The sequence below is a fragment of the Scatophagus argus genome, chromosome 6 (assembly GCF_020382885.2).
Source record: "Scatophagus argus isolate fScaArg1 chromosome 6, fScaArg1.pri, whole genome shotgun sequence".
Classification (NCBI taxonomy): Eukaryota; Metazoa; Chordata; class Actinopteri; family Scatophagidae; genus Scatophagus; species Scatophagus argus.
The window spans coordinates 14,614,446-14,629,021 of record NC_058498.1 but is presented as its reverse complement, the minus strand read 5'-3'; the positions used below and the strand labels follow the sequence as shown (position 1 = coordinate 14,629,021).

Here is a 14,576-nt window from a genome sequence, read left to right as displayed (position 1 = left end):
ACACAACTGGTAGCACAAATATTAGAACAGTCTTTTGTTTAGCTGATGCTGCAAAATATTTTACTTATTACAGTCTGTAATTCTCAAACAAGGTCATCACAATACAATCTAAAGCCTGGATAAAACCTTCAGCAAAGTGCAAGACTGCAGGACAACGCTCACAGTGCTGTCTTGATATTTTTGTCACTGCACAACCAGACTATGAGGGGCATCTCCCGGCACCATGCAATACACACAGCTAACAATGTTTATTATCTCTCTCGCTCTCTGTCAGCGACCAAAACAAGGTTCTCTATGGGGGCCTGAGAGCCCACAACAGATGGATGCCCATAATGTTAATGAAATACTGCCGTAATATTATGACACACGCCATCTGCTGTGACAAAAAAGGTACCTACACGCTGTGAGTGAAAATGTGTTTGTGCAAGACAGAGGCTAGGCTAATACATGCATATGTGTGTGTGTGTTAGAGAGAAATAGCCTATACAGTGTGAATGTGACAGAGAAAGATATGAGTGTGTTAGAGCAAAACAGAGAGCCTTAACAATGAATAGGTGTGTGAGAGGGGCATATTTTTGTGTGTGCATCTGTGTGTGGGGTTTGATAAGGCTCTATGTATGATGTTTGGCTGCCAGAGGAACAAACACTCGCAGCCATGAATCATACACAAGGATACAACAGCCCACACACAATCTCCCTCACTTGCAAAATTTGCATAGAACACACACACACACTTACATGTGCACAGTACCTAAATGTAGGACAATCTCTAATTTGATTCTGCCCTGCTCCTTTGAGACGCAATTAAAGCATTAAAAAGCTTTGTGTGCCGGTGAGGCAATTGAGACAGTCTTCAGTGAATAAATGGGATTCATCGTTTCAGGAAATTGCTGCCCCACCCCCATTCCCCACCCACCAACCCAAAGCCCACTCATCACCCCACACACATGTACACACACACACACACACACACCCTCCCTTCCTGGCCTCATCATCTGGTCCAATCCATGTGAAATCTTCTGTGAACCATAATGTCTATTTTAAATAAGAATCAAGATATGCCTGTTTCTGCTCCATAGATCAGTGGACAAAGGCGATGAGAAGGGATGGGGATTACGGGAGGGGGGGGACTACACATGCACAGAACACACTACAGTGATTAGACACACCAACAATACATGAATACAGTACATATATCCAGCAGAGTATTTAGACACACAGGCACAGCACACAGACATACACAATACACACACACACACAATAACATCAGGATTGGAAAACATCCTCCTCAGAATAAATCCTGCCTGAGGGTACCGGCAATGTGGGGATTGTATTTCCTGGAGCACTGCCTAACAGTTTACATCTCTGCTGGAGTGTGTTTGTGTGTGGTATACGTGTGTGTCTGCAATGGGGGCAGGGATGGAGCTTGGCATTGTAATCACTCACTAATGACTGGATGTTATCTCACTCTCACTTTTAAATGAATGCAGAAGATCTACACTGACGAGCAGCTGGCCTGTTTCTCAACGCCAGGCTGTCTGTTCGCTCCATAGCAACAGTCCCAAGGATGCCATTTGAGCCATCCACCTCCGCTGTCCGTCACAGGCTCCTACTGCTCAGTTTGAGTGCGAAGGATAGAAGCGGACGCATTATTAATAAAAGACCACAAAATGACTGGAAAGAAAGGAAAGTTTTTCTGTTGAAAGCAAAATAATAATTTGCCTTTTTTGAGTTGAACGTGGTGGCAAGATTAGAAATTTTAGGAGTAAATTAAAGCCTAGAAGTGAGCACGATGTGTGTGTGTGTGTGTGGTTAGAAAAATGCCTTTGTGCAAAGTGCTGAGAGCAAATACAGAAAGTGGTGTTTAAATGGGATGCATTATTGGGATACATTAGGAGCAATTCAACACAACTCTGCTATGGGAGGCGTCAGATATTCCCATTTTCTGGGCCCATTTCCTCCATAATGTATCGACACAAAGCATGAACCCCATTGAACCGGATAATTATGTCCCCGTGTGTACTGGTGAATATAACACATGGGGTATGTGTTTAACATGTAGGCAAACCTCTCAGCAAAAATCCATCATGACATGATTCACCGAGCCAGACGCTGAGAGCTTAAGCCTTTTGCTAATACACGAGTACCAAACAAGATCACATCCGCCATCTAAGAATAGCTCCAACCAAACAATTCCATCTAAATATCCCAGATTAGTGTTTGTACTAAAGCGTATGTGCCCAGTGATCTGAGAGAGGGACAGGGCTAACTGGCCTGTGTCCAAGTCCAACTCTGTCTGGGCCAAGCGAGCCTCGCTATGTTAGCTGTTCAGTGTGTTTAGCGTTTGTGTATGTGTGTGCGTGTGTGTGTGTGTGTGTGTGTGTGTGAGAGAGAGAGAGAGAAGGCTGAGGAATAGGATTGTGTCTTCAGCCACTCTGGACAGAGGCTTTAGAGCGTGGGGAGAGTCTAATCCTGTTTGGGCCAGGAATTTGATTTTGATTATTATCTCTCACGAACCAAGCCCAGGCTTACCCCCATTTCTGCAGCGTTATCCCCACAACACACACACAAACACACACACACACACACACCTCCCCCTTGCAGCCCAACAGATTTGACCTCGTTAAGATGCTTTAAAGGGGATTAGTCTACTTTTATCACTTCGAGTGAAGTGCCCTTGCTAACATAGGCTTGGCATGGCTCGGCACCCCTCCCCACTCTCCAGACCTATCTTGACCCCCTGCACAAGGCCAGCCAAGCACAAAGTACAAACACACACAAACATGACACTTGAGGAACACTGTGCTGCAATGAGCACAGATACACAAAAATGTAGTAGCACAAATGCACACACACAAGAATGTACACAAACATAGTAACACAAGGTGGAGGAAGGCATACAACCCAAGCGCATGCACACACACACACAGGAAAATAGTACAGAGATTGCAAAGCCAAGGGAAATGGGCAATTTGTCAAGAGTGAGGAAAGTGGTGAGGCCGACAGGGCTGTGGGTTTGGAGACCATGGTTGAGATTAAAGCCAGCCTCACAGAAGGGGAGCTTTAAGATTACACCCAGTGCGGTTGTACAGATGATTGATGCCTGCTTGTAAAAGCCAAGGTTATTACTTACAACAGCCGGCGAAGGAGGGAAGACAGGGAGGGAGGAAAGGAAGATTAGTCCCAAAGTTCACAACAAATAAGTGGACAATGAAAGCAGAAAGCTGGAGTGCCAGCATATGGACGACACCAGGGAACTTCTGTTTCATCTCCTCGGGTGAGGATCCAGCTCTGAAGACCTGATGTGTGTACATATTAAAAGTTTGAAAACACAGAGCTATTTTCCCCCCAGCTCCGATATCCAGTCATTTAATTTTGAGTATTTGCTAATGGTTCCCGATCTCATATTTATATAAAGATACACTATAATGAATTTTTAGCATGTCTCAGGCCAGGCTCTACTTTCATTTCAATGACACTGGTACACTGACAGTGTGCTCGCTGCGTGTCAAGGTTTTAGTATGCTTCAACGATAGTGCTTCTCAGATGGTTGAACAGCGTACGAAGCCCCCTCCCCCTGCACTGTTTCTACACTAGAAGCAGGGCAAGTGCTTCCAAAACTTTTGAGAACTTTCCAAAGCCAACAATTCAATAAGCAGGTCCCTGTGGCTTCACACAGCAACGGGACTGGAGTGCAGAGGTGAGACAGTACACAGGGTTTGAACTTGTCTCTCTTACTCTCAATCATTTTTCACACAACTACTTCCTTCACCGTTCGTATGTAACAAAGAAGTGCAAAACTACAAATGTCTTAAAGGAAGGAATCCCAACATGTGCACAGCTATCCAGATGGTTATCTTTATCACTTCTTGTCCATCTGTATAGCCCTTTTTGCACCAAGATTGCACAATAACACTGCAACAACAAGGAACCTTCTTTGTGCTGCCTGTTTTTTTGTTATTATTTTTTTTAAACAAAAAACAAAACAAAACAAACAATAGCAGCATAATGTCATCCCATTTACCAGTCACTGTGATATGGCGGTGGATCCCCTGCTCTGTTTGGAAGGTAAGGAGCTCCCAGACCTTACTTTGTCTCCCAAGTGTGCATGGTTTGACAAGATATAGTTGAAGCAAATTTGTTTCAAGCATATCCATCATCTGGCCAGAAGTTGAACGTGGTTCAAGTTTCTAAACAACACGTCACTGCATGGCCACATAAATGTAACTATGCATTCCAAGTAATTCCCAATCATTCTCTCTGCAGATTGACTGTCACCGTAGTAATTTTCCAGTCATAAATTGTCTTGCAATACCAGACACCGCTGTGCTGCGTCTCTGTGTCTGATAATCCTTCAAAGTAATTAACACATTACTAAATTTGGAGTTCCTGGATCCTTCTTGTGTTTTATTAGTAGCTCTAGCAACACAACCAACCACGCCAATACAGCCCTGGGTGTTTTTCAAGAACGTTCATATTTTCAGCCTGAATACCTACTTACACTGAAAAAATTTCAATAGGTTGTGTGAAACAATTGACAGGGTGTCCTGCTCCAAATATCAAGCATGTTTAATAAGGAAGGGACTGGTTGCTTTCAGGACTAGTGGGGTGCCGACCTCACAGCAGGGTGGTGACAATACCTGCCAACATGTATTCTGAATACAACACGATAGAAACCAGTCCCGTCTCACAGGAAATGTTTGTCCTCATGAATCACCCCCCCCCACCCTTCACAGACAAACAGAAGTGAACCAGGGAGGTTTTCATTGCCTTGCTGTGAATTTTAATGGTGTCTGAATGAGACCTCGGTGGAGATGAAGCGGCATATTGTTCCAGTCAGGGCCTTACTGCACACAAACAGAGCAGCTAATTCTCTTGTCTGAACTGGTGCAGTGCCTTCCGTTCTGGCAGGTCTAGGGGCCCTGGCCAGGCCGGGCCAATCAAGCGGTCTCCCGTCGAGCCGCTTTGTTCCAGCCCATCGCACTGTTCTGCTCTGAGGAAGGGCTGCCCCGCCCAAAACCACCACCACCCTCCCTCCTTCCCACCTCCCACACACACTCCTCATAGGGAGCCGCTGCTGAATACTGATGCAGCCGTTTCACTCCGCACACCCCCAACCTTCACTCCCACACAAAAACACACACACCACCCGATGAGCTCTCAAACGTGTGTTGTGCGTGCGTATGTGCGTGTAAACACACACAAACTCATTACCATTGTACTTTTTTTGTCTTCACACACAAGATCCTCCAGCACATGCACAGACAGACATGCATACAAGTCTGCACATACACAGATGCTGCACACACGTTAGTCCATAAAGGCTAAAGAACCACTCACACACATACACAAATGTGAATTCACATAGCTCCTGCAGACTTGAGCACAATCAAAAACACTGTACGACTCAGTTGACATCTGCTTTCATTTCCATTCACGTTCTTTCTGGTGAATTTGTTGCGGTACTTTATGTAAGGCAATGTGGCCTAAGCAGACAACATGTGCACCTCGCACATGCAAGTCAGTGTGCAAATCTTCCTTCTGTCCTAAAAAAAATAATTTACATGAAAACAAAACAAAAATCAGTTTACCGTAGTTAATTGTTATAGTATGTTTTATATGAAGACTGCAATAAACCTCATAACATGCAGTCTTGTGTTCTCTTGGCTTTGCCTACCCTCTGAATATGCCATTTAGATTCTTCAGTTATTTCATTTGACACAGTGAAAGTTCTGTAATTGATTGGCCCAGCAGGGTTCTGCATCAATCATAAAGTGATGACATGTTTTCAGTCGCCTTGATTCAGTATTCGCATCAAGCCACAGACTGCTCTGGTGTACGCTGTGAACTTGAAAGTGATGGTGCGGAAAGTGTCTGTCTCCAAGTGTATATGCTTTGCCTTAGCTGTATAATATGAAGAACCAAACGCAAACATTTTCGACAACACTCTCCAAAGAGAATACATTTGAGAATGCTGACATACAACTGTCACATAAGGCATTTCATAGTCAATATAATCCAAATCTGACAATCTTCACTTAAGTGTCACACTCACTTCATCTAGCTTGCTTTGTAAATGCCTAATGATATTTTGGAAACAGCAGACAGCCACTTGTCAGAAATGCTCTAAACTGCTGGCTCATACAGCCTAAGCATGACACAGCAACATGCGAGGACACATCCACATACACAAGACACACAATGAAGTATAAACAAAAACGCAGTTTCTGTCTGTGTCCCATTTATCATTTATGTAATGTTGATGTTATGCTAGGCTGAGGTGGAAGCGCTGGTGTATCAATAAAAGCAAAGTGTGTCAAAGTGCAATGGACTGTAAAACATCATGACATACACATCACTCACGCTTCCACCGAAGAGAGAAAAAAAATTGTAACGTAACGAAGTGTCAGCTATAACCTTTGTCAAATTAATACATGAAACAAACACAAATACATTATTTTTTTTACGTTTTTCATATTATTTTTGTTGTCATGTCACCTTGTTGCACTGTCTTCAGCAAAGGTTTAACGGCACCTGACTGGAAAATTAGTCACACCCACTGCTGATCCTGATGTGTCCAGTATTCACATAATGGTAGTGAATGGAAGTGAATTTTGTTGATTTTCTGTGTGAAATTGAAAAGAGGTTAAAGGATCCCGGCTGCATTTCTGTCTTCCATGTTTCTGGTCATCTTTCTACTGACACTATCAAATAAAGGATTAAAATGGACAATGGTGTGTAAATCAGTATTTTAATGTACATTCAAATGTATCTTCTCTGCCTGCTTCAAGTCAGTGTGTGTGTGTGTGTGTGCATGTGCATTCAAGAAAAGGAGGCCTACACCAGTCTACACCCCCCACCCCCACCCTCCCAACCATTCCCAAAGCATTTTGACAATCATCCACTGTGGCCCTTCACAAAAATCAACATCACCTGTGACCCATGGCCTCAACTTGGCCACTCAAAAGCAGGGCCCCCTGCAGGGTGGGGGTGTTTGGAGTGCTGCAGGGCTCTGTTTGTCATGCTAATCAGCTGGCCTAACCTTAACGACCCAGACATCTGCTGCCCTGCATGTGTCAAGCTCCACATTCAATTTGTTCTCCTGATACAAAAAGCAGGTAAGACCCTTGAGGCTGTTAAGAATGTCTGTGTGTGTGTGTGTCCTTGTTGTTGATGCTGTATGGGTGAAAGAGAAAATCCTTTTATTTCTATGCATGTACTAGAGCAATAATTACCAGCAGAGAAGAGAGATAAAGTGTATGCACGTGCGTTCTATGCCGTACTTGTGCTTTTTTCTCTGTGTGTGTGTCTGTATGCTTTAATGTTCGCTACACCCCACCCACCCACACACACACACACACACACACACACACACACACACACACACACGTGCTTGTATGTGTGTGTGCAACAAGCCTGGCTGTGTGTGTGTGTGTGCAGCAGAGCGAAGGAGCAGGGGTGGGGGGGAGTTTGTTTAATGGGCGAGACAGGGGACCGTGGGGATTAAGCTCCCCCCAGCTGGAGGCTTTAGAGGAAAGGCTGGGGGCTGTCCTGTTAATTCAAGTGGGCTTAATAATGCCTGTGCACCCTCTGCCCCTGACCCTCCCACCACTACATCAGATCTGGGAGGAAACGCATGATAAAGGCAGACAAGAAGAAGGAGGAGGGAGTGTGTGTGTGTGTGTCTGTGTGTGCGCATACAACCTGTGGCCATCTCTACAGTCAAGCATGGGCTCAGGGGACTTGAGAGATTTCGCCGCCATATTACTTGAGCTACTCTCTTGAGTTTGGCACCAGGCCTTTCTGTTGCTCCACTTTCATGCCACAGCCAGCTTTACTGAAGCTGCATTAGGATTAATCAACGCCCAAACAATATGACAAATGCTATCAACTGGGTCAGGCACTGTACCACTATCAAATGTGGCTTTTCCCTCTTAAATCAATGAACTGTGCCCTTAACCTGTGGCAGTAGATTAAAATTTGCCTGTTGACTAAAAACCAGACATGTGAATCCTTGTTAAACCTTAGTCTTCTGTGTATCTAAATGGGACAACTACCTGAAAGAAATAAAATCAGATTGTCATTTTTTTCCCAGATATAATGACAAAATGTTATTACAATATTTTTAGTATGGTAGAGAAAAAATTATGGTAAATCTGTGTAAAAAAAAAAAAAAAAAAAAAAGTAAATACAATTAGCATAAGCCCAAAACCATCCAAATGTGTAAGTAATGTTCTGGGTAAGTGTTAGGTAGGAATATCTTTCATTTGTGTATGAAACAGCTAAAAACGGTATATCCTTTGCCACATGGCCCTTTCACATACACTTCAGTTAAAGTGTCCATGATGTACATAGCAAATGCGTAACATTATTTTAATGCAATGTGTCCACACATCCCCACCACCGCCAATACAGCTTCCTCTGCTGCTTTAAATTAGACAAATTATGCATGAGAGGATCCTTGATTGTGCATATTCATATTGGAAGTGGATGACTTTTTTGTTCACATCATATGCCAGCATGGAACTTAAACGCTAATGTTACTGTAGAATGAACAATGGAAAAATAAAAGCAGATTTGGCGGTGAGGGAGTCAGTTTAAGAGATCCATCATCTGTCATTATGAGGCAGTGCTGTGACTCTCATCCTCCAGCTCCTTATCTTTGACACTCATATCTATATGGGTGTCACACATTCTCCCCATCTTCTGCCCCCATGACAGCAGCAGCAGCAGCTGAGGAGAAAGAGGATTTAAAGAGCGAGGACGTGTGTGTGTGTGTGTGTGTGTGTGAGAGAGAGAGAAAGAGTGCAGTATATTTTATGTTGATGGTGGTGGTCACGGGCCGTTTTCAGTAGGCAATTTGTGGGGGGCTTGGGAATGGCTTGTTGTAGCAGGCAGAGATGGAACCAGCTGCAGCGATGGTGAAGAGACACGCTAAATTCCGAAAACCCTATTTTTAATCCTGTGCGTTGGGTTTTAATAGTCCAATCAAGCAGCATAAGGGCACTCAACTGGATTAGAAAAATTAACTCCTATCAAGCAGGCAGGCAGGCAAGCAGGCAGGCAGGCGTGGAGTGACCCAGCTGCTCTCACTTTGGAAAAGGTGACTGAGTTCTCACCCCATCAGGAGGTGACTGTTTCACAACTTCACCCAGAGGAAGGAAGTTGGTTTTAAACACAGCTCTAAAGTGATACCTTATCCAGGAAATTCCCTGAAAATTCTTTATGGGCAAACAGCCCGTCTTAGAAAAGATGCAGCCATACTGGTTTCCTTCTATGAAGACCCACTGGAAGTACACAATTTACACAACTTAATTTCCACCACTTCTCCCTCTTTAATGTGGATGTGTCACTGCCCGCAAGACTGTTTTTTTCTAAAGCACTAAATAAGCACCTATGACTCTTTCCAATAATTAATGTAACATTGTGCCAACCAGCACAACAGTGATCTGACCATCTCCACAGACATTCATCCAGGCTAACCTTCATCACTTTGCAAAGCTTGCAGGTGAATTTTGTATGGGTTTTTCCCACCCACAATGCTTTGTGTCTAATAGAAACCGAAAAGCTGAATTCAAAACCAAGCTGTAAAACATGCAAATGATACAAAATGATTACTGTTGAGCAGTAGCCTGAAAAGCACAAAATGGAGTCCCTCAAGTCTTTTTGTATCTCAATTCTGTGTTTTCGCTTTTCAAGAAAAGGGAGTGATGATAAGATTTTATTCATTTTACAGTGAAAAAATTGATTCAGGATGCATATACACAAAACACTGCCAAAACTCTAATAGGTTACACGATTTGCAGTTGGGATCATTGCGATAAATATACACTGTTTCAGATCAGCAGTGTCAGAACACCTCAGTTGAACTTGGTGGGCTTATACAGGATTTCATTCATCTGACAAGCCAGGCTGTGACCAGAGGTTCCCTAATCCCTACATCCCGCTCCCTAGTCTGAAAACACACATCAGCAGCAGTACTAGCAGCACAATCAGGCTGCCACGCAGGCTGGCTGCCAAAGGGCAAACCATTCATGTCACAAAAGACATTCAGGTTTTAACTTCAGCAAACAACTCTTCACCTTTCAGCAGCACAGGAACCACTGGTGGCAACAAAATGTTGCCAGGCAGAAGCAAAACACAGTCCTTGGCAGTATTCTTGGTGTTGTGTCTACCTGAAACCCATGAGTGCCTTTTCGTTGTATTTGTCCTTGCAAGGGCAAGCTGAAATGGCAACCAAAACTAGAAGGCAAAAAATGTAGGTATGCCACAAAAAACCAGGGTTTGCTGCGCTACTGTTAAAATGCCATATGAACTGGCTTCTATTATCAATAGGAGTCTGGGTCCCAGCCAGAAACACTGTTCTATAATTTGAGCCCTTGGCTGAAAGATTCACTGCTCCAAAGCAGCGCTGACACAACTCGATACTTCTACAGTGACAAGTAACGCAATTCGGCTAGCAGCTTGACATAAATGTTTGACCAATGGACTGAGAGCCCTCATCACTGATGAATGCATGCCCTGGACTGAGTTACTGTTACCATGGAAACTTGAGATTTAGGGGCACAGAGGAGATGTCTGCTTTTCCAGTCATAAAGACACCCACCTGCACATAATAGTGTACAGTGAATTTTGAATGGCTGAGTGGCCATACGATGACAAAAATGAGACCAGTTCAATGTGTTTTTCCCTTTTGGGGGAAACATTACAACACCACCACATTTGATAAATATCTGAACAGCCATTCCCAACTAGAAATTAATGGTGCAAAAATCACGATTGTAAAATATAACAGTTTTCATTAGAGTTTTAGAGAATGGCTTTAATGCCATAATTTGGAAAAAGTTAAACAGCTGCAAGCCTAAAAAGGAAAGATTTTCTCTCCATACTGCTTCTACAACCCCAGCTGCCCATCTTCTGCAGAACTTACCAGAACTAAATATTGCCGTTACAAAGTTACTACCGTCCAATAAACCCCGGTCTCTTTTATAGTACTCCTGCTGAAATTACAACATCCTGTCAAAAAACAAGTTGCACGCATTTATTTCCCTCCTAACTGACCTGCCTGCGCAAATCACGAGATGCTGTCTGTAACAGCGAGCGCTGAATTTCTGAACAAACGTCAAATTAAAAACACTTACTGAGTGTCTTGATTGTGGAAACATCATGTCAATTCCTTGTCTGTTGCTGTCCTTCCCAAACACGATCAACTGAGTGCCTTGTGTTTATATTTTTCCTTGCGTTGGTCCTTTGTCCAAAGCTAGCCCAGCCTTAAACAGGAGCTGTCCAGCGTTAGCAGGATGACTAGCTAACGGTAGCTAGCGACCCCCCTCAAAAAAATTAAGCTGGATATGAGTGGTGCACTTTTCAGCCTTTAACGAGGTAAAACAGTCGGTGTCTTGTCTGGGTGATGCAAGACCATTCAGCTGTACCTGTCCCGACCCCGTATTTACTGTGTCTGTGAGCAGGAAACCACCATCAGCGCTGGTCCTTTACTGGCTAAGCTAGCTAATTCTTCAAAAGCTGTCAGTCAAAATGATCCATCGCTGTTGCAAGCTTTCCGCCTCAGCGCACACGCGGCAGCGATGCGAGCACGACGCATGTAAATTAATAACGTTACGAACACAGAGGCGTTTGGGTGAGCCTGGCGAACCGCGGGTAATGGTCTCTGCCTTTGCCTTGCGGTGATCGTTCAAAGCGTTCAGTTGGCTCTCTTCAACCAGCTGCGACTACACGGGTGAAAAAGTATGAGGAAAATGACGATCTAATTCTCAGAAATAACAAAATGTCTGCGGGTTCGTTTAAGTTGAATCCCGTTTCGTCCAACGGCCACAAATAAGTCTCGCGAGTGAAAAAAAAAACCCCCACTAAATCTGCGTAGTCGCTACAGACAGCAAATAAACTTGAAACTAAAAATGAGTCCAGGCTTGACTTAGACTCTGAACGTTTGTCCCTTGAACCGAGAAGTACAGGAGAAAGAGTGGATTTGTCAGCGGTGGTGAACCTTCAGAAAGTCAATCCATTCCTGGAGCTGGTAGGTAGACGCTACACTGCTGAGCTGTACGCCCCACAAAGAAACATAACGGTTAGATGAGCGGCGAGCGCCGCCGTGCAGCGCAGGTCTACCCACCGCAGATCTACCTCATCAGCCGGCTGATGTCTGAGTGAACAGCGCCTCATGTGGGCAGGTCCCCACACGGCCTCTCAGGACGGCTAATGCGTGTCTGTCAGAGTAGTGATACTGAAGTATCTAAATCGTTGTTGCACACACTGCGTGTCATTTGGTTTGCCAGTTAGCAGCCAACACCTATGGTCGTATCTTTATTTTATCACATTTTCTGAATTCGTTTAAGTGTTTAATTACATCTGCTGTGAATGTTGCTACCTGACAACGTGGGCTAAATGTTCTTTCGGTCTTCTCAGTCCTGCCAGGTGTGAAATTCTGGTAGAGAATATATTGTTTTTAAGTGAGATGTATGTTAGTCACCTCTCAAGATATTCAGCATTAAAATATTTGAGAATCGGTATTAAAAACCTGTTATTTGATATAATTTACAGCCATGGCTCCTCTTTGCAGCTTGTCTGTTCCTCTTGACATTGTACATGTTTATGTATGATGCATCTGGAATTTGTGGCCCAGATGTGCCTGGAAAATGCACCCTTTGTGATTCAAGTTGCTTCAGAGTTGACATTTGTATGTTAGCAGGTAGAATTCAGTGGTTATTTTGCAAGGGTTGTCCCTGTTACATGATACCGATCTTAATCTTAGTATTGTGCTGAATTTAATGGAAACCTGTTGGAAAGCAGACGACCTGAAAAATTATATACACAGCTTCTAATAGCATCTGTATAAAGCAGTATGATTCTGTAATCAGTCTGTGAGAAAACATTTTCCAAAGGAAATGTACAAGGATGCAATAAGAGAGTATAGGAACATATTTTATTCCAATTTAAAACATTTAAAGGAGAAGGCTATGAAAATCATTTTCATGTTTGAATGAGGTTCAGGCAACAGTGGTTGAAATGAAACATACCAAAGAGAATTATGGCTAAAATACTGTAAATCAATAACCATTAGGACCCTTTTCATGAGGGCGTTGCATGAATACAGTATCTCACCCGCCCACTCCCTCCCCAACCTGACAAACACATGCATTTCAAATGACATATATCTTAAAAACAGCAGTTCATCATTAATCTTAAATATAGAATAAAATTGTCCATTTTTAAGTTAATTAATCACATACTTAAGTGTTTATTTGTTTTAAAAACTTGGACCATGAAATTCACAGGTCCTCTGATTTTTCACAACATTGGCACTTGTTAAGAATCTGGCTTTACAAAGAAAGGGGATTGGCACACTCATTTTACATAATTTACATTTGGTATACTTAAAAAAAAAAAAGCAGAAAAAAAAAATCAAACAAAAATACATTACTTTCAATTTGTACACCACTACACAAAGTTCAACTCGTTTAAAAAAGTCTGTCATCTTAAGTGGTCCTAAATACATGTGTTAAAGTGTGTCAGCCTTACAAAAGAAACAAACAAAGAAAAAAGATGCAAAGATAGCTTTTAATATCACTGAACGTCCATTCCTCTAATCAGAACGGATCTCAAGCAAAAGCAATAGCCATCAAAAGTGTATCACATACATACACACACGCACACCTCAGAGTACCAACAAGCGCGCTTGAAAGGACATCTAAGTTGCATGAATGCAGGCCCATTTGCAGTGGTGCAGTTTCAGTGTCTCTGACCCGGGGGAACAATACACAGTCCGGGGGGGATGTGAGAGTGGAGAATGGCAACCATGTAAACACACAATCACTCACTTTCTGTTGTAATCACCACATTATCACCATGGCCATTTCAGTACCTTTACTTTGTAAGTTTTTCAATAAATACATTAATACTGAGGCTTAGCACTAAGGCTTCATTAGGAAGAAGAGAAACCATCATGCCAAAGCATGTTAACAAATGTTTCATCACAGAAATCTGAGTCAGGTTTACAAAGTTTTTAATATTTTTTCCTGTGGTTGGTTGATTTTGTTTGGCACTGGATTGTCATACAAACCTTCACCAAACTGAATTCTAAGCAGAATAAATCAAACGCGGTACAATTTAATGGCAAGGACTGGAAATACCCAACCCAGCTCTGCTCTTGGCTCCAATCACTGGTTGCGTTGCCATCAGACTCTGTTCTTCAGCCATGAGGCGCTCACCAGGCAGCTGGCACACACATACTGTCAACATGTGAGAACTGATACGTCTTTAAAGAATGCCATTATGCCAACACTGGTCCGCCCCAAGTGGTTAACTTTCACTTTATCATCCTCATAGCAGCACACACCTGCCCTTAATGTCGAGTGCTCAGAGCGTGCTTCCTGAAAGCTGAGGACTACAAATCACCAAAAACACCTATGCTGTTATCTCAGCAGCGAAGCAGAACACAATATTCCTTTCCAAGCTCAGTTAAAGTTTTAGTTTATTCATTTAAATATTGAAGCACACAAGTTCTTAATTTGAAAATGAAAAGCGTGCTGAATCGTGGCAACTGCAAATTAACTTCTGAT

The 14,576-nt window shown here is 43.0% G+C and overlaps 1 protein-coding gene across 3 annotated transcripts in view; it reads right to left on the bottom strand.

The window, feature by feature from the left end:
* tle5 (TLE family member 5, transcriptional modulator) overlaps positions 1–12,117 on the bottom strand; it is a 35,102-nt gene extending 22,985 nt beyond the window's left edge. The window contains exon 1 of one of the 3 annotated variants that reach the window (XM_046391703.1): positions 11,142–12,117. In XM_046391703.1, coding sequence (XP_046247659.1) covers positions 11,142–11,168 — 27 coding nt within the window. In that variant the 5' untranslated portion in view covers positions 11,169–12,117. The remainder of the gene's footprint in view (positions 1–11,141) is intronic. The other 2 variants (XM_046391702.1, XM_046391701.1) reach the window with 2 other exon arrangements.
* Positions 12,118–14,576: the final 2,459 nt, after the last annotated feature.